At 57.7% G+C, this 20,782-nt stretch overlaps 2 protein-coding genes across 5 annotated transcripts; both read left to right on the top strand.

The window, feature by feature from the left end:
- The first annotated feature begins 1,716 nt into the window (after window positions 1–1,716).
- SSTR2 (somatostatin receptor 2) lies at window positions 1,717–10,553 on the top strand. Its single transcript, XM_052809082.1, is given in 4 exon segments — window positions 1,717–1,837; window positions 2,326–2,996; window positions 2,999–3,261; window positions 3,263–10,553. Coding segments are annotated over 3 exon segments (1,104 nt in total). The 5' UTR covers window positions 1,717–1,837; window positions 2,326–2,386; the 3' UTR covers window positions 3,494–10,553.
- Window positions 10,554–11,223: 670 nt separating this feature from the next.
- Window positions 11,224–20,585, top strand: COG1 (component of oligomeric golgi complex 1). Of its 4 annotated transcripts, XM_052809077.1 has the most exons (15): window positions 11,224–11,607; window positions 11,693–11,931; window positions 12,418–12,599; window positions 12,982–13,152; window positions 13,254–13,407; window positions 14,327–14,537; window positions 14,708–15,496; window positions 15,809–15,955; window positions 16,931–17,092; window positions 17,403–17,530; window positions 18,146–18,254; window positions 18,722–18,831; window positions 18,938–19,013; window positions 19,397–19,436; window positions 20,424–20,585. In XM_052809077.1, exons 1-14 carry the CDS (start codon window positions 11,239–11,241, stop codon window positions 19,412–19,414), a joined length of 2,865 nt encoding a protein of 954 aa, XP_052665037.1. In that variant the 5' UTR covers window positions 11,224–11,238; the 3' UTR covers window positions 19,415–19,436; window positions 20,424–20,585. The 4 variants fall into 4 exon arrangements, with proteins under 4 accessions (XP_052665037.1, XP_052665036.1, XP_052665038.1 ...); XM_052809076.1 differs by lacking the exon at window positions 19,397–19,436; XM_052809078.1 differs by having other exon boundaries at window positions 19,397–20,585.
- Window positions 20,586–20,782: the final 197 nt, after the last annotated feature.

The raw sequence follows: 20,782 nt of genomic DNA, 5'->3' as shown, positions 1-20,782 counted from the left end.
AACCTCTCTTTTTTGGTCTTCGTCCTCCAGTCGTCGTTACTGGGTAACAGCAGAGGGAGAGGCTGTGGCAGTAGCCACCTGTACTGTGCAAGTCCCCAGAGACCCCAAAGCTGTGGGTAATCACCACATCACCTTTCCACCTCTCCCAGGCTGTGCCAAGCCAGCAAGGACCTGCATTACCTTGCCTTGCCTTGGGTGGCAAGGTGTGAAATCCTGGGGCCAAGGTACTCCCAGCTTCCCAGGAGACTTTGGGGCTCTCAGACCCCTCGTGGGGGTGTCCAGCTGGGGTCACAGCGTGGCCATCGCGCTGCCATTGCCCTGCTCTGTCCCTCCCCTCTGGTGGCCCTGGAGACATCAGAAGCCGAGCCCTTTGCACCAACGCTGGAACCAAAACATGGAGAATCAGCTTCTGCAGCAGGAGCCAGGCAGTAAGGCTAAGCCGGTGCGAGGAGGGTGAAGGAGCCGAGGGACACGTGGGGTCCTGTGGGGTCCCTTCTGCTGGAAGCTCCGTGGAGCCAGGCAGGTCCCGCCACACTGTGGGGTGGAGCAGGGTCCCTGCACCCACGCTGCCAGCTGCACAGCACCTCCAGCACATGCCCCTGGGACCCTCTCTGAGCCCCTGGTTTTGGGCACCCTTCATCGTACACCAACAGCCTCTGTGAGCAGGAGAGGCTCCGCTCCCAGGCGCAAAGCCTGGTTCCGCACAGCCAGCTGGACCTCTAGGAGCAGCACCCAGAGCCACAGGCAGCCGAGGTGCCCTGCTTGGCTCCCTGGGTGCTGGCAAGGGCGGTGGGCCCAGCAGGGCAGGAGGCAGGGTGGGCACTGCAGGGTGAGCGCAGCGGGACGGGCAAAGCAAGGCAGGGTGGGCAGAGCAGGGTAGAGGAGGGCAGAGCAGGGTGGGCAGAGGAGGGTAGAGCAGGGTGGGTAGAGGAGGGTGGGCAGAGGAGGGTAGAGCAGGGTGGGTAGAGGAGGGTGGGCAGAGGAGGGTAGAGCAGGGTGGGTAGAGGAGGGTGGGCAGAAGAGGGTGAGTAGAGCAGGGTGGGCAGAGGAGGGTAGAGGAGGGTAGAGCAGGGTGGGCAGAGCAGGGTGGGTAGAGGAGGGTGGGCAGAGGAGGGTAGAGCAGGGTGGGCAGAGGAGGGTAGAGCAGGGTAGAGGAGGGTGGGCAGAGGAGGGTGAGTAGAGCAGGGTGGGCAGAGGAGGGTAGAGCAGGGTAGAGGAGGGTGGGCAGAGGAGGGTGAGTAGAGCAGGGTGGGCAGAGGAGGGTAGAGCAGGGTGGGCAGAGCAGGGTGGGCAGAGCAGGGTGGGCAGCGGAGGGTAGAGCAGGGTGGGCAGAGCAGGGTGGGCAGAGCAGGGTGAGTAGAGCAGGGTGGGCAGAGCAGGGTGGGCAGAGCAGGGTGAGTAGAGCAGGGTGGGCAGAGCAGGGTGAGTAGAGCAGGGTGGGCAGAGCAGGGTGGGCAGAGCAGGGTGGGTAGAGGAGGGTGGGCAGAGCAGGGTGGGCAGAGCAGGGTGAGTAGAGCAGGGTGGGCAGAGCAGGGTGGGCAGCGGAGGGTGGGCAGAGCAGGGTGGGCAGAGCAGGGTGAGTAGAGCAGGGTGGGCAGAGCAGGGTGGGCAGCCGCGGGCAGGGCTGTCCCCGCCCCGGTCCCGCAGAGCCGCCCCACGCGGGGCGGGGCGCAGCCGGTGCGCTGGGTCCAGCGGCGGAGCCGCGCCGCGGACGGCGGGTGCGCGGAGCCGAGCGGAGCGGAGCGGAGCGGAGCGGAGCCGAGCCGAGCCGAGCCGTGCCGAGCCGTGCCGGCGCCTCCCCGCTGCCCACCGGGCCGGGGCGCGGAGGCGGGAGCAGGTGAGCGGGGCCGGGGGGCTGCAGCGGCGGGGAGCGGAGGGATGGGGACCGGGAAGGGGGGAGGGAGGTGGGTGCTGCTCCCCCAACCCCGAGCTCATGGTCCACGGAGAGGTCCGGGCTCGGGGTGCCGGTCCCGGCTCGGGTGGTGGCCGGGAAGGGAAAGGGGGGGCTGGCACCCCGCCGAAAGAAAGGCAAGGCGAGGGGAAAAGGTTTTACCCCGGCGCTCAGCGCTCCGGGAGTCAGTCACACCTGCCGGGGAGTCACCGGTTGGATTTTAGGGAGTCGTAAGGATTCCGGTATCGCCAGAGTCAGGAGGAGCTGTGGTGTGTCCAGGGCAGACTGCTGGGCACTGCGGGAGGTGGTTTGGGGAAAGCCCCTCCAGGGAGCATCTCTCCCACGGAGCCTGGCAGCAGGCTGGGCAAATCCTCCCCAGGAATCCCTTCATTTCTATTTATTCTGATTTCTAGAATCTTCTCGTCTATCCCCAGAGCAAGGGAAGATGACATCGTGGCTCCTCTGAACCAGCAGTGCCCGGGGACCAGCAGAGCCATGGAGCTGGAATACGAGCTGCCCAATGCCACCGCGTTCTGGTTCTCCCCGGCTTCCCCCTTTGACAACTTCTCTGTGGAGGCGCCCACCAACGCGTCGCAGAACGCCACAGGACAGCACTTCGACCTGACCAGCAACGCCATCCTCACCTTCATCTACTTCGTGGTCTGCATCATAGGGCTGTGCGGCAACACGCTGGTGATATACGTCATCCTTTGTTATGCCAAGATGAAGACCATCACCAACATCTACATCCTCAACCTGGCCATCGCAGACGAGCTGTTCATGCTCGGTCTGCCCTTCCTGGCCATGCAGGTCGCCCTGGTACACTGGCCCTTTGGCAAAGCCATCTGCAGAATCGTCATGACGGTGGATGGGATCAACCAGTTCACCAGTATCTTCTGCCTGACGGTTATGAGCATTGACCGGTACCTGGCTGTTGTCCATCCCATTAAATCTGCCAAGTGGAGGCGGCCCAGGACAGCCAAAATGATCAGTGTGGCTGTCTGGGGCATCTCCCTGTTGGTGATCATGCCCATCATGATTTATGCTGGGGTGCAACATAATCACGGCAGGAGTAGCTGCACCATCATCTGGCCGGGAGAGTCGGACACGGCTTCATCATCTACACCTTCATCCTGGGCTTCCTGGTGCCTCTCACCATTATCTGCCTTTGCTACTTGTTCATCATTATCAAAGTCAAGTCCTCGGGCATCAGAGTGGGCTCCTCCAAGAGGAAAAAGTCCGAGAAGAAAGTCACCAGGATGGTCTCCATCGTGGTTGCTGTCTTCATCTTCTGCTGGCTCCCCTTCTACATCTTTAACGTCTCCTCAGTCTCCGTCCTGATCGTGCCCACGCCTGTCCTCAAGGGCATGTTTCGACTTTGTCGTGGTCCTCAGTTACGCCAACAGCTGTGCCAACCCCATCCTTTATGCCTTCTTGTCCGACAACTTCAAGAAGAGCTTTCAGAACGTCCTCTGCCTGGTGAAGGTCAGCGGCATGGACGAGGCGGACCGGAGCGACAGCAAGCAGGACAAATCCAGGCTCAATGAGACCACAGAAACCCAAAGGACCCTGCTCAATGGTGACCTGCAGACGAGCATCTGAGAGGACAGCGGGGTTGTCCTTCCTTCGCTCTCCTCTCCCCACTTGCTCCCAACTGCAGCAGGGTGGTGGCACGTACGGAGTCAGGGCAGGAGTGCCAGCTTAGGGGACGGCGGTGCGCACACCGACGGGGCAGCGGGCATCCTCAGCTGGGCTCCTCCTGAGCTGCTGGCGGGTTGGCTTTCAAGTGCTGGGAAGGATACGGTTCAAGAAGAGCTGCCTCGCCAGGAAAACAAAGACAACTCGTAGCAATGCAGTGCATTTCAACACCAAAGTGCCACCGTGGGCCACAGGTATAGCCGGGGTGGCTCCGCTGGCTTCCCCGGTGTTACCCTCGGGGCTGGTTGGCTTTGGGTGCTTTGCCCCAGAACAGGTGCTTGCTTGCACGTGGACACACACGCGCAGCGGGGGTGACCTCAGGAGGAGCCGAGGCCACGGGTGTGTGCCAATACGTGTGCCACCACGGAGATGCACTGTCTTATAGCAAAGACCTGGTGGGAGCTCCCCAGAGAGTCCGAGCATGCTCCCGCAGTCACCCTCCCCAAGTGGATATTTGGGGTTGCATTTTGTCCAGCTTATAAGTTTACTCCATCGCCTCCCCGCTGCTCTTTGATGGCATCGTTTGCAACAGCCCACCCTGCCCAGGGGCGGCACGCCAGGACGGAGGTGGCTGCCCTGTGGAAAAGCAGCTCTGCCGCCCCGGCAGCCCGTCTGGTCCCGCCACGCTCCTACCCTGCCTCCTCCGGCCCCACCGTCACCCGCTGCAGGAGACCCCCTTCCCTCCTCCTGCCGTGACGTCGCCTGCCCGCGGGTTTTCTCCTCGGATGAAGGATTTCCCCCTTTTCCCTCCCAAGTAGCCGCTGCCCCTCCTGCCGCCCGCATCTGCTCACAGGTCCATCCCAGGCTGCGCCAGCAGCCGAGATCACCGCTCTCCCCGGAGAACCACGGCTGGGCTGGCTGAGCAGCCACGGCATGATCGCCTGGCACCAGTCCCTGGTGGGAAATCCCTGGAAGCATTTAAGCAGCAGCAACACACCGGGGGTTTGGAGCACCCTGGCATGGGCTGCGGCACATCCAGCTGCCGACAGCTCCTGCACCTGGGTGAGACCTGGGCTTGTCCTACCCCTGCCGCAGCTCCGAGGATCGCTGGGACTGGGACTGCTGGCCCCAACGCGCGTGGTGAGCAAGCATCGACCGGCTGCCGGTGACGCCTGCCCTGCTCCTTCCAGGCAAGTCACGGAGGAAGGGATGATGGAGAGGATGAGGGGACGGGAGGTGGGGGGTGCTGGGGACTTGGCCCCGACCCTCGTCTGAGCCGAGGGGACCGGGCAGAGCAGATGACAGGACTTCTAGCAGAAAGGCATGAGGAAGAGCAGGGCAGCACACATCCAGCCCCCCCAGTCCCTCTCCTGCACTGCAGCGCAGGAAAGGGGGGACACAGGGTGCAGTCCACAGTGTGAGGGGTGGCGGGTCTGGCCCGGCATCCGCTGCATTTATCTTCTCAAGACCGTCCCGGAGTGCTCAGCTCTGTCCCTGGCCGCCCTTCCAGCTCAGCACACAAACCCCAGGCTCGGGAGCCCTGACTGCCTGCTCCTGCCCCGGCAAAGCCACGGTCCTCGGCCAGCACAGCGGGAGCACAAGGGAAAGCCCAGGGGAGAGGGAGAAGTGCTATCTTCCTGCCAGAGCAGTTTCTGTGCCAGAGGCCAGATTCTGTTCACAGGCTCTTGCTCCAGAGCTGAGCCGTGGGAACGCAGCAGTTTAGGTGGAGAAAACAGCCACGTCTCACTCACCCTCCCCTTTCCCATCCCACCCTGGGTGTCCCCGCACCAGCCCCATCGCCGGCAGACGTGGACCCTTCACCCTGCACTACAAGCAATGAGGAGGGTGAGGATGAGCATGGCCCACAAGGTGCTGCCCGCTTTGGGGTGCTGCCTTGCTCAGCCCCGTACCCCCCCAGTTGATGCTCCAAGAGCACCAGCTCTGGGAGAAGTTTTCCTGTGGCTCTTCCTGGCCCCTGCAGCGAGTCCCTGCCCGGGTCATCACACATCCCTCTGTGTTACCCCAGCATCCCCCACCAGCCCCCCAAAAAGGGCTCAGTGCCAGGCTTGATGCCTGCTCCCTGGCACAGTTCTTTTGGACGCTGGCTCCGGCACAGCAGCACTGGCACTGGGGACACATCGGCGCAGGGCTTGGGGGCTTTCTGCGGGGCAAATCAGAGCATTGTCAGCATTTATTTGCTTTTAACTGTTTACTGCTCCTCTGAGGAACGTGTGTCTGCGTTCAAGAGCTCGGAGGCACCGCGTGGGCTCAACGCTGAGCGGGCACCTGCCTGTACCCTCGCTGCCTGCGCCGGGCTGTGCAGGCAGCTGCTCACCAAGCGCATGCCTGCACCGGCTTCATTAAGGGAAGTAAAGCCGAACCAGGGCTCTGAGACAGCGCAGGCTGCCCTGCTGATGCTGCAGGAATTAAAACACAAGCAGCGTATCACACTACAGTGAAATATTGCATGGTGACGGCCAGGCCTGGTGCAGCCGGAGCCCTCTCTTAGGATAAGGCTTCAATATCACAGCTGCAGCGATGCATCAGCGGGGCTTTGGATATTTCACATTTGGTGGGCGGTGAAGGAGTTATTTGTGTGGAAAGCGGGGGAGGCGATGGGGAGGGGGGTGCGTTGGGCCCCCCTGCCCGTCATGGGAGCTGATATTCATGCCCCCCAGCACTCGCCTGCAGCAGGGTCAGACCCAGACCTGCCGGCGGCCAGGCTTCTCCCCGGTCCTGTCCGTGCAAGCCCTGCTGCCAACACCCCGACTGATGGTGAGGGGAGATGCCTGTTCCCGGCCGCACACCCATGGGAGTCTCCAGCAGGAGCCCCCAGCCGGGAGCATCTCCTCTCTGTGCTGGTTTAATGTTGAAAATACAGAAAGCCTGGCTTTCTAGCCCTGGGAAGGACCCATGCCCAGCACTGCATGTGCCCATGACATCTCTGGCAGCTCAGAGCAGTGCAAGGGGGCTGTGATCTGAAATATCCCATTCCCCCTCTTTGCACCCAGGGGCTCTCTTGGGCTGGGGATAACGGGGCTGCAAGTGAGGAGCAAGGGGTACGGGGGGGCTGCCGCTGATGTCCCAAAGGCCACCAAGGTGGGATGCTGCAGGGCAGGAACACGAGGCAGCTCCCAGGGGCTGCCAGGGCACCCCACGGCCGCCCTGCTGCAGCTCACCCCGGGGGAAAGCGCAGGCAAGCGAAATGTGCTGCCTTGGTGCTCACAGTGAAATCAGCAAAATAAAACGTTCTGCTGGTTCACTGCTGACTAATAAACAGCAGCACTGTTGCTGCTGCAAGTAACAAAGTTTTCCTTCCCAGCCATTTGATTTTAGTGGGAACTTGACCTCATATTGGATCTGTTCTGAAAAGCCTCGCAGGGCTGCTGGCAGCGTAGTGAGAAATCTCTCCTGGTTATTGCAGAGTGAATAGGCTGATCCTGCAAGTGCTGGAGTGGCTCCGCTGCTACTTCACACACAGACTGTCCCTGGGCAAGAGAGATTAATTACAGCTCCCGCCTGCCCGGCTAGAGCAGCGGGAACAGATTTATCACAAATTGGAGGCGATGGGAAGCAGAAACCTGTGTGTCCCATAGAGCTCCGCTGTATGCCGGGGGCACAGATCCGGCCCCACGCTCCTCGGAGCAGGGCTGGGGCTGGTCGCTTTGCCGCGGGTCTGCATGCACAACGGCACTGCCTCTGCTGCGGCTGTCACCGGCGGTGGGGCTGTGACCGGGTGGGTTTGCGGGTGGGCTGCTCTTGCAAGAGAATGACAGTCCCAGCACCTGTGTGGCTGCCCCTAAGCCCATAAGAAACCAGCTCCCCTTCCCCTCCTCGCCACTGGCTTCCCCCTACGCAGACGAGGAACCCCAGCAAAGCCGAGGATGGGCTCTGCAGCATTCCCGAGCCCCTGCCGGATTGACCTGCATGGAGACATCCTTGATGTCCCTGCTTCCTCAGCCCTCGGGGTCCAGGGACACAAAGCCTGGCGCTGTGGCTGGGCTGAGCATCGCCCCAGGCACGCTTCCGACCGTGCCCACCTCGGACCGAGCCTGGCTCCTGGCGCTGTGATGGCCAGTGCCCCCCCCCCCGGAGCTTGATAGCCAAACCCCGCTCTGATGGGCAGGGAGAGGCTGGGTTTGGACCTGGAGCCTTCCTATTGCATCTCTACAGCTCCTCATATCAGCACCAAAGCTGCCTTGGACTTCTTTAAAATAACGATCTCCTAATGAACCACACTGTCGTGTCTCTGGAGGGCTTCCTGACTCTCCGTCCCGACGGAAAGAGCCTTGTCTTTGATGGAGACTCCACGGAGAGGTCCCTTCCCTCCCAGACGTGCACAGATGCAGGTGGTCTCGTGGGCAGCCGTGCAGCCAGCAATCCCCAGCCAGCTCCATCCCCTGCAATGAGAGCTCCCAGACTCCAGATCCGTGCCCCTGCTTTAGAGTGGGGCTCGATTCTCACATCTCTGGGGGTTGTTTCAGCCCTTGCTGTGAACAAGCTGATTTCAAACCGCTCACGGAGAGTCTCCATCCCCTCTGCCGGGGCTCCGCCAGCCGCACGCCCTGCCCAGGGCTGCTCAAAGGGGGAATCGGCAGCAAGGCATGAGCAAAGAGCACAGCAGACCCCAAACCGGCCTTCCTGCTACTAAGTCTGAAACAAGAGCTGCTGCTTCCCGACCCAAGGATGCGTCTGCCCTTCCCTGCCAGCCTCCAACCCTCAGCCTCGCACGCGTGCCTCCCTGCCGGATTTCAGCCCTTTCCCTGCTTGCTCCAGGACCTGGACTGCAAAAAGCCAGGGCAGGACAGCCAGGCTGCAGCTGCAGTTCGGGGGAAACCAGCCTCAAGCCGTGTCCTGACCAGGAGATGACGAGGGACGCAAAGCCTGAGCACCCCCGCCATCCCACCCCCACGCTGCACAGCCAGGAGGAGGGAAGGGGTGGGTGATTGTACATATATGTATATACTGGATGTGCCAGCAAAAGGTTTTATTATACCGACACTGTAGAGACACTCTGCAGCCCCTGTTTTGCTGTGGCTGCTGGAGCAGCCCCTCCCTGTGCACGCAGGAGCAAGTTGGATCCAGCCCCTCGGGGGTCCCTTGGGTCCCCCTCACCCTCCCCGTGTGCCGTGGGGCTGGTGGCACCGTGCAGGAGCCAGGAGGGACCACAGAGGCTGCTCCCACATTGACAGGTGACTTCTGCAGGGCAAGGGAAGGCAAGCTTTAGCCTCTACTAAACACAAGAGCCCTTCCCTACCAAGCCGGGGGCTGTAGCGATCCGGGGGTCTCCCCCCCCCCACCAGCAGCACTGCACCACACTGCCCACCTCCTGTACATACACTCCTCTGTATCTATAGCTGTGCTCTGTATAGTGTGCGTGGGTCTGGTGTATGACACATTGTGACTGGAACACGCCAGAGAACGTTTCTCTGCTTTAAGTCTTGCTTTCCTCCGTAGCAATTGTTTCTCGGTGTCTCGGTGTGGAACTAAGCCTTCCTGCGGCGAAGGCTCCCGACTGCCACGGTCTGTGCTGTGGGGAGGGAGTTGTGGATGGGGTGGGAGGGAAGTAAAAGAGTTTTCCTACAGTTTCTGACTCTGTGTGCATGTGTCAGAGCTGGGTGGGAGCAGTGGGATATAACCCAGGCTTGGATTCTTCCCCGGGAGGAGAAGAGGCACCGACCTTGGAGTCCCACCAAGGGACGACTCGCACTCAGTCCCTCTCCCAAAAAACAGTTCTTCGTCACATCCATCTCCCTGCATCCATCTCCCCGTTGGTGAGCAACACACCTGGTTCTTCACCGGCAGGATGGTCTCAGTTTCAGAGGGTCCATGCAGCAGGAGAGCTGTGTTTGCCCAAAAACCCCACAAAATTCACTCCCCAGTCAGCACAGACTCAGGGCACTGAGGTACAGGTACATCTGTGCCAGCGTCAACCCCTAAACTAGATGGGTCACAGATGAAGCACAACCACAAATCGCTCTTCAAGTACAAGGGGTCACAGAAACTCAGTCTGAACAGCTGGACAGGAGAAGCTTCTCTTCCCAAGATGGCAACACCTCCAGGCAGGTTTTGATGAGATCAGGGCATGTGAAGTGCCATTGCTGGAGGTTTAATCGGCTGGAGAGACCAGCAGCGGGAGGGGGTGCTTAGAGGAGAGGTACATTACGGGGAAAACACACCGATGTAAAGAAACTGGCTCTGCTATAAACTGAAAGTTCGGCTCTGACCAGCTGCACAGGCCAGCTTCGCCATCAACACTTTCCATGCAAATAAACCCCTTCACTCCAAAACACCTACGAAGTTTTCCTTCCCCCCCCACCCCAATTTGCAACACAAACAGGGTTTTATAGGATTTGAATACAACCTCTACCAGCAAAGCCTCAACAGCCTCTCCCCCAAGACCACACGCTCTGGTTACACCAGCATCTCCCGTGGAGCTGGATGCTCTCCTGCCCAGCAGAGGCAAGCGGCCCAGCAGGCAGCCATGCCCCTGGAGATCTGCCTCTCTCAGGGGAGCAGCAGATAGCTGGGGCAGGATTTTCCTCTGGGAACAAGCATTTGTAAGAAAGCAATTACCACGCTTGTTGCTACACTGCATTGTAGCTGGCTGAGTCAGCATTAGGTGCTAAACAGGTATGTTGGCTCCGGGTAGTTCTTCTGGTCAGATCTATATATATGTACGCACAAGTAGTACACAGAGACATGGCTCTGGGTTTCCATCAGAAAAAATATTAAGTCTTTACACGAAGGCTGATACAAGAAAGGCAGTAACTGCCCAGGGAAGATTTTGCAAACAAAAAATCCGAGCGCACTGATTTCATTCTGCCTCCACAGGCTGAAAATACGTGAGATGATGGAAAGCGTAGGTATTGCAAGTTGGAGCTACATACAGAAGAGAGGGAGAAATAAAACACTACCCAGAGGGGCCTTTTTGTTTCCAGTGGGTGCATTCCAGCTGTGCCCCCCACAGACACACCTTCACTCAGCACGATTTTGCCAAACCTGCGCAAAAGGAGCGCTTTTTTTTTTTTTTTTTTTAATTAAAATGATATCAGACAGGGCCAGCGGCGTTTTGCTGGAAAGCATTTTGGGGGGAAAATCTTGGTGCGCAGAGCGGGACCTGGTGGAGGGGACCCCTCAGCACACCCCCAGCTGCAGCCTCGCCCCCCCTCCAGTCTGAAGACAGCCCTCCTAAAGCAAAAAGACCTGTCAAGAGGAGAACCAGGGGCTCAGCCGGGGGCCCCCCCCGCAGCTCCCCCGCCTCGGGCCGCGCAGGCCGGCCGGGCCCCGCCATCCTCCGCCGTCCCGTTGTCTCCCTCTAGCGCTGCCGGGCCGTGGGGGGGGGGGGTGTGCACCGGGTGGTCCCTTCTGAGGGCAGAGCCGCCGGAGAAGGGACGCCGGGGGCTCAGCGAGAGCCTCCCCACCTCCGCCCCGGCCCCGCTCCCCGGGGGCTGAGGCAAGGCCGCGGCCCGCTCCGCTTGAGGCAGGTAGGCCGCAACCTACCGCCTCCAGAGGGGCCTCGCGGGGTGTGTGGAGCGAGAGCGGCACCCGCAGGACGCGGGGACGGGCCCATTTCCTCGGAAAAAGGACCAAAAAAAAAAAAATATATATATATAAAAAAAAATAAATCGGTGTTTTCTTCACCGCCGCCGTCCCGGGCCGCGTCGCTATGGCAACGGCGCCCGGGCGCGGCTCTGCCCTACCCCAAGATGGCGGCGCCCCGCCCCACGTCGCCAGCCCGGAAGCGCCCTCCCCTTCCCGTCGCAAAGATGGCGGCGGCGTCCGCAGCCGCGCCGCCCCGCTTGCGGGCCGGGGCGGTCATGGCGGTGCGGGGAGCGGAGGCCGAATCGCTTTTCGAAGCTCACACGGCGGCCGAGCTGCGGGCGGTCGAGCGGCGGTTGAGGGCCGGGATCGAACAGAAACGTGAAGAATTACGGCAGATGGTGGGCGAGCGGTATCGCGACCTTATCGAAGCGGCCGACACTATCGCCGAGATGCGTCTCAGCGCCGAGAGCCTCCTGGGCGCCGTACGGGGCCTGCAACGAGGCGGCGCGGCCCGGCCCGGTCCCGCGACGCCGGTGAGGAGAACGACGAGGGGCTGCGGGGGGGTCGGCCCCGGAGCCGCCCGCCATGATCCCTTCTTTCCCACTATTCCTCTTCCAGGCTCGACCGCCGGCTCAGGAGAACTTCTACCGAGCGGCAGCGCAGCTGAAGCTGCTGCTGGACGTCCCCGAGAAGGTGTGGGGTGCCGTGGAAGCCGGCCGGTATCTGCCCGCTGCCCGGCTCCACCTGCTCGGCGGTCATCTCCGTCGCCAGCTCCAGCTGGATGTGGCCCGCGCCAGCCCGGTCCTCGCCCGGTTTCCCATTCTCCTGCGGCAAGTGGCCGCCGCCAACCACCTCAGGTGGGCCGGCGTGGGGGCTACGGCTGGCTGGTTCTTCGGCGGCCCGCTGGGAAGCAAAAAACGATGTACGAGGAAGGCGGTGGGAGGCTGGAAGAGGTTGCCCGGGGAAGTTGGTGGATGTTCCATCCCTGGAAGTGTTCAAGGGCAGGTTGGATGGGGCTTTGAGCAACCTGGTCTAGCGGGAGGGGTCCCTGCCCGTGGCAGGGGGGTTGGAACTAGATGATCTTTAAGGTCCCTTCCAAGCCAAACTGTTCCGTGAGCCTATGACCCGAGACCCTGCTGCTGTGCTGGGGCTCTCGCTGCCGGCCACCCTGCCCTGTGCCGGCCGTGGGGCAAGAATGCCGCACGCAGTCCCGTAAAACCCCGATAGTCCCACTTCTGCCTGGGGAAAATAACATCCTCATTTGGTGGGTTGTCACGTAACCACACCTGAACACCTCGGGCAAGCATCGAGACCGGTGACTGTCCGCCTCGTTCCCTTGCCAGATCCACCATCCTGCAGGAGAGCAAGTCCCTGCTGAAGAGCCAGACCGTGTCGGACCAGGCAGTGGCAGAAGCCCTGTGTGCCACCATGCTCCTGGAGGACAGCTCTCCGCGCCAGGCCCTCGCCGACTTCCTTCTGGCCAGGAAGCTGGCCATTCAGCAGCTTCTCAACCAGCCACACCACGGTCAGTACAACGGGCTGCCTCCTTAAAGTCAGGGTAACCCCCCCTCTTTGCTTTGTCTCCCTCTTGGCCCACAGAAGAGCGGGTGGGTTAGTCCCATAAAGCTCACGATGGCGGTGACGCAGCCGTGTCATGCTGCTGCAGTGGTGTGGCTGACACCACTGGCAGCGTTTTGCTACAGTGGCAAAATGCCACAAAAATTAACAGTGCTCGAGGGCTTAAGCCAAGCCCACCTGTAATGGGGAAGCAGGTGGTGCGTGGGGCTGAGTCCTTTGCCCTCCAGCCCTTCCCTGGAAGATTTCACTAGAACTGCAGCCCTTGAAACACAGGGCTGCTGGCACCTCTGTTGAAGGGGCTGCCTTGCCTGAAAGGCATTTCTCTACAGGTGCAGGTATAAAAGCTCAGGTGTGTTCACTGATGGAGCTGCTGACCACTACCCTGTACCAGGCTCATGCTCTCTTCTACACCGTGCCTGAAGGGATGCCACCAGATCCAGCCCTGCCCTGCGGCTTGCTCTTTTCGACCCTGGAGAGTACCACAGGCCAGCACCCAGCAGGTGAGCGCCCAGGCAGCTCTGCATTAGGCCTCTGCCTGTCCAGGTTTGCAGGCAGGTGGCTACCCGTGTGCTGGGCTGATCTTCTGACCATGTGCTTCCAGGGAGAGGTGGGGTTCTGGAGGAGGAGGTGAAGCTAAGCAGCTGGTTCAGGTATCTCCCGGAATCCGTGGTGGAGTTCCAGCCAGCCCTGCGGACCCTGGCACACCCCATCAGCCAGGACTACCTCAGAGACACACTGCAGAAGTGGATCACCATGTGAGTGTGACAGTGTCCCCCTTTGCAGGACTCTCCTAGACACCACGTGGCCTCTGTGCCAAGGCAGCAGCACAAAGCAAACCCAAGCTCACTTACTTTCTCGCTCGCTCCGGCCAGGCTGCGCGTTCTGCTGCCTTCTTGCCCAGCATCCCCTCTCCCCAGCAGTTAAATAGCCAGAGGCAGCATAGCACCATCCTAACAGCCAGGCTGTAACACTCTGACAGAACAGACCACCTGGGCTGCAGAAAGATAATTGCCTAGAGCTGCTTTACACTGCCATAACTGCCAGCAAACAACCACAGAGTAAATGAGAAGAAAATCCCTTACCTGGCTCGTTTGGCTCTTGATCCAGCACCTCCTTTCTCCTCGCTGCCCTTCCCTGGACTGCGTGGGGGCAGCCAGACCCCCTTTATAGAGTTGTCGGCTCCACCCTGTCCCACCATGCCTTGCCCTGTGGATGGGGACAGCCCAGCAGCCCTGCCCACCCCTTAACAAACAGCCTTGTCAGTCCTGTGTCATTATCTGATGGAGCCAGCTGGTCCCTGCCATCAGCTGCAGCCCCCATGGTGTGCTTGTTGGCCATGGGATATTTCCTCAGCAACCCTTCCCAGAGTCCGCACCTGCCCTCCCTGCCTCCTGGCTTTTCCTGGGGCACTGTGCTCCCAGTTTGGACACCCACCGAAGCCCAGGGTTCCTGCCAGTGGGCATGTGGCTTTCCTGCAGGGCTCCAGCATGGGATCCAGGGTGCAGCTGCCTTGCCAAGAGGCAGAGGTACCCTCAGCCCCACAGGTGATTCTGCAGGCAAAGCCTCTTCCCAACAGGTTAAGAATTCCCCCACCTTGATGTAGCTGATGTTCTCTCCTGCCTTCCCCGGGGCTGTGTCTGAGCAAGTCAGACTGAAGTGAAATGTTGCCTTCAGGTGCAGTGACGATGTCAGGGCCGGGGTCAGCAATCTGCTCATCTATGTGAAAAGCATGAAAGGCCTCGCAGGGATTCGTGACGCGGTGTGGGAGCTGCTCACGAGCGAGTCCATAAGCCAGAACTGGGAGGCGGTGTGCCGTCGCCTTTTGGACAAGCCTGCTTCCTTCTGGGAGGACCTGCTGCAGCAGCTGTTCCTGGACAGGCTAGAGGTGGGTGCTCTGCCACGGCAGTTCACGGGGAGCCTTTCTCTGTGCCCCCTCTTGCTGTCTCGAACAGTCCACTGGTGCCTGTTAGCAGTGCTAAGTGTGTATTTTAAGGACTAGGTGGCAGGAGGCACATGTAAAAGGTGCTTTATTTTTTTCTCCTGGTTCTGTTCCAGACACTGACCAAAGAAGGGTTTGACTCCATTTCAAGCAGCTCCAAACAGCTTCTTACCTTAGCCTTGCAGGAACTTGAAGTCAAATCCAGCACCTCTGCCCTGAGCAAGCACATACAGTTTGAACACAATGTGGCCCTGTTCCTGTGGTCAGAGAGCTCCGGCGACCTGCCTTCCGATGCCGCTTGGGTCAACGTGGCAAACCGCGGCCAGTTTGCCAAAAGCGGCCTGTCCATGAAGGCCCAGGCGCTCACGCCGTGTGTGCAGAGCTTCTGCTCGGCTCTGGACTCAAAACTGAAAGCCAGGTTGGATGACCTCCTGTCCTACCTTCCCGCGGACTCCTCAGCCGCCAAGGAGGCCGCTCCCGCGGTGCGGCCACGTTCTGCCTTCGACCGCTACGCTGACGCTGGCACAGTGGAGGGGCTGCTCCGCGACCGCTGCGTCGCCTGCATCCACCACGTACTGGGCTGCGTGCGCGAAGAGCTCCAGAGTGCCCAGAGCCTACTGGGGGGGCAAGCGGACGCTCCCAGCGATGCCAGACTCAACGCTGTCCTCTTCATGGCGAGACTCTGCCAGTCCCTGACCGAGCTCTGCCCTCACCTGAAGCAGTGTATCCTGGGCCAGTCAGGCAGCACAGAGATGGCGCTGAAGGAAACCCGCTCCACCAAGAAGCTGGGGAAGGGGAAAGCCCAGGAGGTGACCCCCGTGCAGGCCAAGTGGCAGGGGGTGAAGGCAGAGCTCCTGCAGCAGAGCCTGTTTGCTTACCAGATCTGGAGCTCAGCCATCACCAAAGTAAGGAGCTGTTTCTCTTGTCACAGCTGCTTCCTGCGTGGGTTTCGCTCACTCAGCTCCCCGCGGTCAGCGCTGCTGCTCCTTAGCTGGCTGCTGAGAGCTCGCCGCGCTGCTGCCACGCTGCTCAGTCAGCCCGCAGGGAGAGGAGGTGGTGGCATCCAGTGGGATGGTCTCCATAAGATTCACTTTGGGAGGAGCGGGGGGATGCGGGAGGTCGGTCTCTCCGCAGGCAGGAGCAGCCTGCCCATCCTTTGGTACTCCTGTTAGAGCTGTCTGTCCTGTGACTGGGTGCTTTTGTGGTTTGTGCTCTAGGGTTTGGTTCAGTGCTTTACCCGCACATTGCTGCTTGACACAGCTGGCTCTGTCTTGGCCACAGCCACCAACTGGGATGAAATTGAAATTCAGGAGGAGACAGAGTCTGGAAACAGCGTAACATCAAAGATCCGGCTGCCTGTGCAGGTAGAAATGTCCTCTCGGTGAACACAGAGAAACGGTGTGCTGGGAGGAGAAAAGCACTGGTTTCCAAAACCACCGCTTTGTCAGATGGTGCTGACCTGCTGTGGAGTTTGCTTGATGTTACGAGCAGAGGGCAAACACACTCTGGTGTCCTCATTTGCTCTTTGAGATACTCGCCTCTTAAGGACAGAGGTCAGAGGAAGGAAATTAGTTGCTGGTGTATATTCAAATGACTAAGATTGGCCCAGATCCTGTAAAACTGAGCCAAAGAAGGGACTTACGCCTGGTTTATACACAGAGGCCCCCAGGAGAGAGATTTTATGGAAACTGGATGCACTGAAGGATGGGGCTGCAACAGTGGGACTTGCAGAGCCTAAGAGAACTATGGCTTGCAGCTTTCCGTAGGTGTGGTGGTGGTGCAGGAATGACACAGTGACAAAGCAGGTGGTGATCACATGGAGGGAGAGGAGGGCCAGGGCAAGAGTGAGTTTTGTGTTTGCACAATACGGGAGGGGCTGGACAGGGCAATAGTCATTTGTAGTGAACCTTACAAGGTTGAATTTTACTGATTCTGAAGGAAGAAGCAGCCAGATGAGAGCTCAGGATAGCTGGGAGGCCCAGGAGAAGAGCGAGGGAGTAAAATAACAAGCACAGGTAGTGGGTGGTCAGAGCAGGGTCAGTGGTGAACAGGAGGCACAACAAGCAATTCTGTTCTGACTACACTCAGGTGAATACCTCTGGTAAAAGTACTTTTGAGACTTTGAGGACTGCTATAATCAGAAGTCTGGTGTGTCAGTAAATAAAACCTTGTGAGATACTTGAGCCATGCTATGGGGGCAGGTAGGTCTCAGCGGCAGAGCTTTGTAGTTGCTGAGGAAGTAGGAAGCTCACATCATGAGAACTGAAGTGACGTTGTGCCGCTGATAAAACTAATGTAGCTTACAGACCACATGAAAATAACACTGTTTTCTTAAACAGCCGTCCTGGTATGTCCAGTGCCTCCTTTTCAGCCTGTGCCAAGAGGTGAACCGGGTTGGCGGTCACACTCTTCCAAAAGTCACCTTGCAGGAGTTGCTGAGGACCTGCATGGCAGAAGTGCTTGCTGCCTATGAAAAGCTCATGGAAGAGAAGCAGGAGAAGGTATGTGGAGTAGCCCTTGCTCCAACTGGTGTGGGACGGGAGGGTCGCTGGGCATGCGGTGATGCATACGCTCCTGTCCCTCGGAACAGAAAATGTCTGCCTGTGGGAGTTGGAAAGGGTGAGTACATTCTTCCCCTGCCTCCCCAAAAATGAGGCAAAAAGGGATCAGACACCAGACTGGATGCTCAGAATGGTTCAGGTATGTTGGTTGTTTCTTGGTGCTGGTGTTTTTAAACGTTTCCGCTGAAGCAGTCCTTTGTCAGCCCTCTCAGTGAGTGAAGAGCCCTGTTCCTGACTGTCCTATTTGCAGAAAGCAGGCACCTTCCCCATGACGCAGAACAGAGCTCTGCAGTTACTCTACGATCTGCGGTACCTGAGCATCATCCTGACGGCAAAGAGTGAGGAAGCAAAAACCAGCAGGATCAAGCATCACTCCGGGTGCGGTGCAGTTCTGGGGTTCAGATACCAGCAGTAGTTTGTGGGGCTCTAAAATGGTTTAAATCAATGGCCTTACTGGCTGTCAGGAGGATGCCTGCAAGAGTGGTGCCTTCGGGCCTCACGGGAGAAGGGCAGTGCAGACTCTAAGCTCTGATATCTTCACTGACATTTAAGCTCATCCTCAAAATACAGAAGGAGGGGTGGGATTCTGTGGCTGAGAGCTCAGAGACAGCAGGCTGGTCCCCCCCCGCTTGCATACACATGTCTCCATATGGTGGCAGCAATACCATCAGAGGACACCCCTGGAGAGAACAGTTAAGCTTCCACCCAAGAGTTAAAACCTTGTGTATGCTCCAGTCTTGAGAACTGAGGCATCTCTCTCTGAGATGTACCACAGGGAGAAGGTTCCTCTGCAACAGCAGATGTTGTAGGTTGTGTAATAGCTGGAAACCATTTAGGCAGCTACTCTTCTGCTGAGTAATTCCCATTTTGCTCAGTCACCTCTTAGGGGCAATTCCCTCAGTGTTTAAGAGGGACCAGTGAAACTGCCCTGTTGGCATCAGCAGCTGTTGCTAGGATGTAACCCGTGACAGCACTCCTCTGCTCTGCTTGTAGGATTGAGAAGGTGACCGACTTCCTGGAGGGACACATAGATCCGTTTGACTTGGACGTTTTTACTCCACACTTGAACAGCAACCTTAATCGCCTGGTTCAGCGAACCTCCGTAAGTTCAAGGAAAAGGAAGGGATGGATCAGGAAGCAGGGCTGCAAAACACATTTTGAAGGGCAGCTGGGGTGGCTTTATAAACTGCTTAATGCCTTAAGATAACTACTGGCACTTACTTAGAAATGGGAAGAGTATTTAATGCCAGCTGAAGATAAGAGGAGCTTGCTGAGCTGGCTGCACAGCACATAATCATGCATGGAGTTGGCTGAACTTTATCTAACAGGATTCACTGGAGCCTGTGCAATGCTAATTGGGTTAAGTAGTGCTGAAACAGGCCTAGAACTCAACTGTGGTAATAACGAGCAGTGCCAATTAAAAGGAAGAGTTAGAGGGGGAAGGGAGACACTTCATGTTCAAACTTAAAACTAATCACAATTGGTGTGCCAGTAGACTCACCAGCAATGTATTGTGTGGTGAGCTCTGCAGCTGCCCCCAAATACAAACAGCTCCTTTGTGTCTTCCAGGTTCTCTTTGGCTTGCTGACCGGGACAGAGAACCAGTACACGAGCAGGAGTGGTGCTCTGAGCTCCCAGGAGCTCCACAACATTTTGCCGTTAGCATCCAGCCAGATCAGGTAAGGTGCTCAGCTCTTCTGTTGCATTCTCACGTCTGTTTGGGAAGCGGGTCTAGAATTGCTGCTTCCCTGTGACCGGCCACGTTTCTTTCTTCCATCTCTTAAGATTTGGACTTCTGCCACTGAGTATGTCAAGCTCGCGAAAGAGCAAGTCTGCTACCAGGAGCACAGAAAGAGTTCAGGTTGGTAAAACTGAGCCGTACTCACTTTTTGCCAGTACTCGTTCTCCCACCAACACTAGAGCTTGCGGGGAAAGAAGAAAGTAGCCAAACAGTTAATATTTAACCTGATTTTTATTTTCGGTAAAATGAGAGAACCATTACGGCAACACAGCATGAGATGGTTTGGATTTCCCCTTGACCCTCAAAAAAACCCCACCTGGTCACCCCTGTATTTTTGGGGCCCACTGCTCTGTGCTAAAACATAGGCAATAACCACCACAAAAATGCAGTGAAGACTTACACGGGTGAGGCATTTTGAGATCAATGCATAGAAGACAATTCATTTAAAGACAGCTGCAGGAAACATTGAAGGATACTAGCTAATTATTTGAACTCCTTTCCAGTGCGATGCTGACCTTTAACTCCTGACGAAGCCTGGCTTGGGTATTTAAGCCTGTGTGAACAGAGTGGCTTGCTTCTCTTGCAAAGGCTCTGTGTTGTCCTGTTTATCACTAGACAACTATTATGTTGCTAAGTTTCCCCCAGTTTAAACATCTCCTTAGATGGAGTTCTCTGTGCTGAGGATTGAGAGAGCTAAGGAATACCTCACTGTGACAGGAAGCAGTAATTAATAATCTGTTTCCTTTAGCTATTATTAACTCAATGATCCATCTGTGGTGATGTCTTTTCAACTGTGACAGAAGAGTAAAGGTCTGGCTTTATCAGAGCAGAGAGTGTTACTTGAGATGCTAATGTTTACTCTGCAACTCTTGTTCTCTGTTACTCAGAAGCATTAAGGACCAGACGTAGCATAAGGGCTGTTTAAAAGCCCAAAGCTTCACAATAAAGATATTCTTTACCTCTTACACCTCAGCTGTAGTAGAGTGTAGAAGTATACAGTGATGTTTGGCTCGCTCCTACCACTTCCCTCGTCTGCTGTGGTGGCACACGTATGTTGTGCGCTAGCCCCACTTCTCAGAATCCCTGACAGATGCTTGCTCCTTCGTTTATGCTAGAACAGTTCTAGAGAGGTTAAAGTCCATAGTTACTCAAGAACAGCTCTCTGCAAGGGCAACAGCTGTACTTCTACTATGCTGGCATCCTCTTGCTCTCAGAGCAACAGCCCCTTCCCTACAGTTCAGAATGATTTTTTTTTTTTTTTTTTTTTTGAGCATTGAATAACATCTGAAAAGTTACCTGTTGCTAACAGCAGCAAGGTGCTGTGCTTCTGCCACTCAGAACTGCCTCTGTCTGCTTGTCACTAACCACCAGGAGTGACACCGCTTAGGTTGTGGTTCAAGCTCAAGTTGGCTGGGAAGAGCCGTTCTGCTGTAGTCTATGCCTCCTTGCAGCTACTATCGATGAGGGCATGGAGTAAGTCAAAGGTATGCTGTAATAGTTACTGACACTTTTGTTTTTAAAAACTAACAGGTTCCAGCTCCTGCACTCACAAGAGCAGAAGACGAGGCATCGCGCCCTGGCGCTCTGTTCAGGCAGCTTGTAACCGAGGAGGAAGACACAGCTGCACCTTCTCTCTTCAAGCTGGGATGGCTTTCTGGCATGACCAAGTGATGCAATAAAACATAAAAAAGTTGTCTGTGTATTCATCTTCACTGAGATCGCGCTCTCCCCTTGGCAGGGAGCGGTGACGCCTCTGCTGGTATTGTCAGAAGAGAAGTCCTTTTCCATCCTTAGCCAGATCATAGTATGCCACTTGAACCAGGCCCAGGTCAGGATTGTCCTTGCCATCTGGTTGCTGGAACAGAGGTGTAGCTACTCTTTCACCTCCT

This window comes from Harpia harpyja, chromosome 14 (assembly GCF_026419915.1).
Source record: "Harpia harpyja isolate bHarHar1 chromosome 14, bHarHar1 primary haplotype, whole genome shotgun sequence".
Lineage (NCBI taxonomy): Eukaryota > Metazoa > Chordata > Aves > Accipitriformes > Accipitridae > Harpia > Harpia harpyja.
This window is presented reverse-complemented; position numbering and strand designations above follow the sequence as displayed.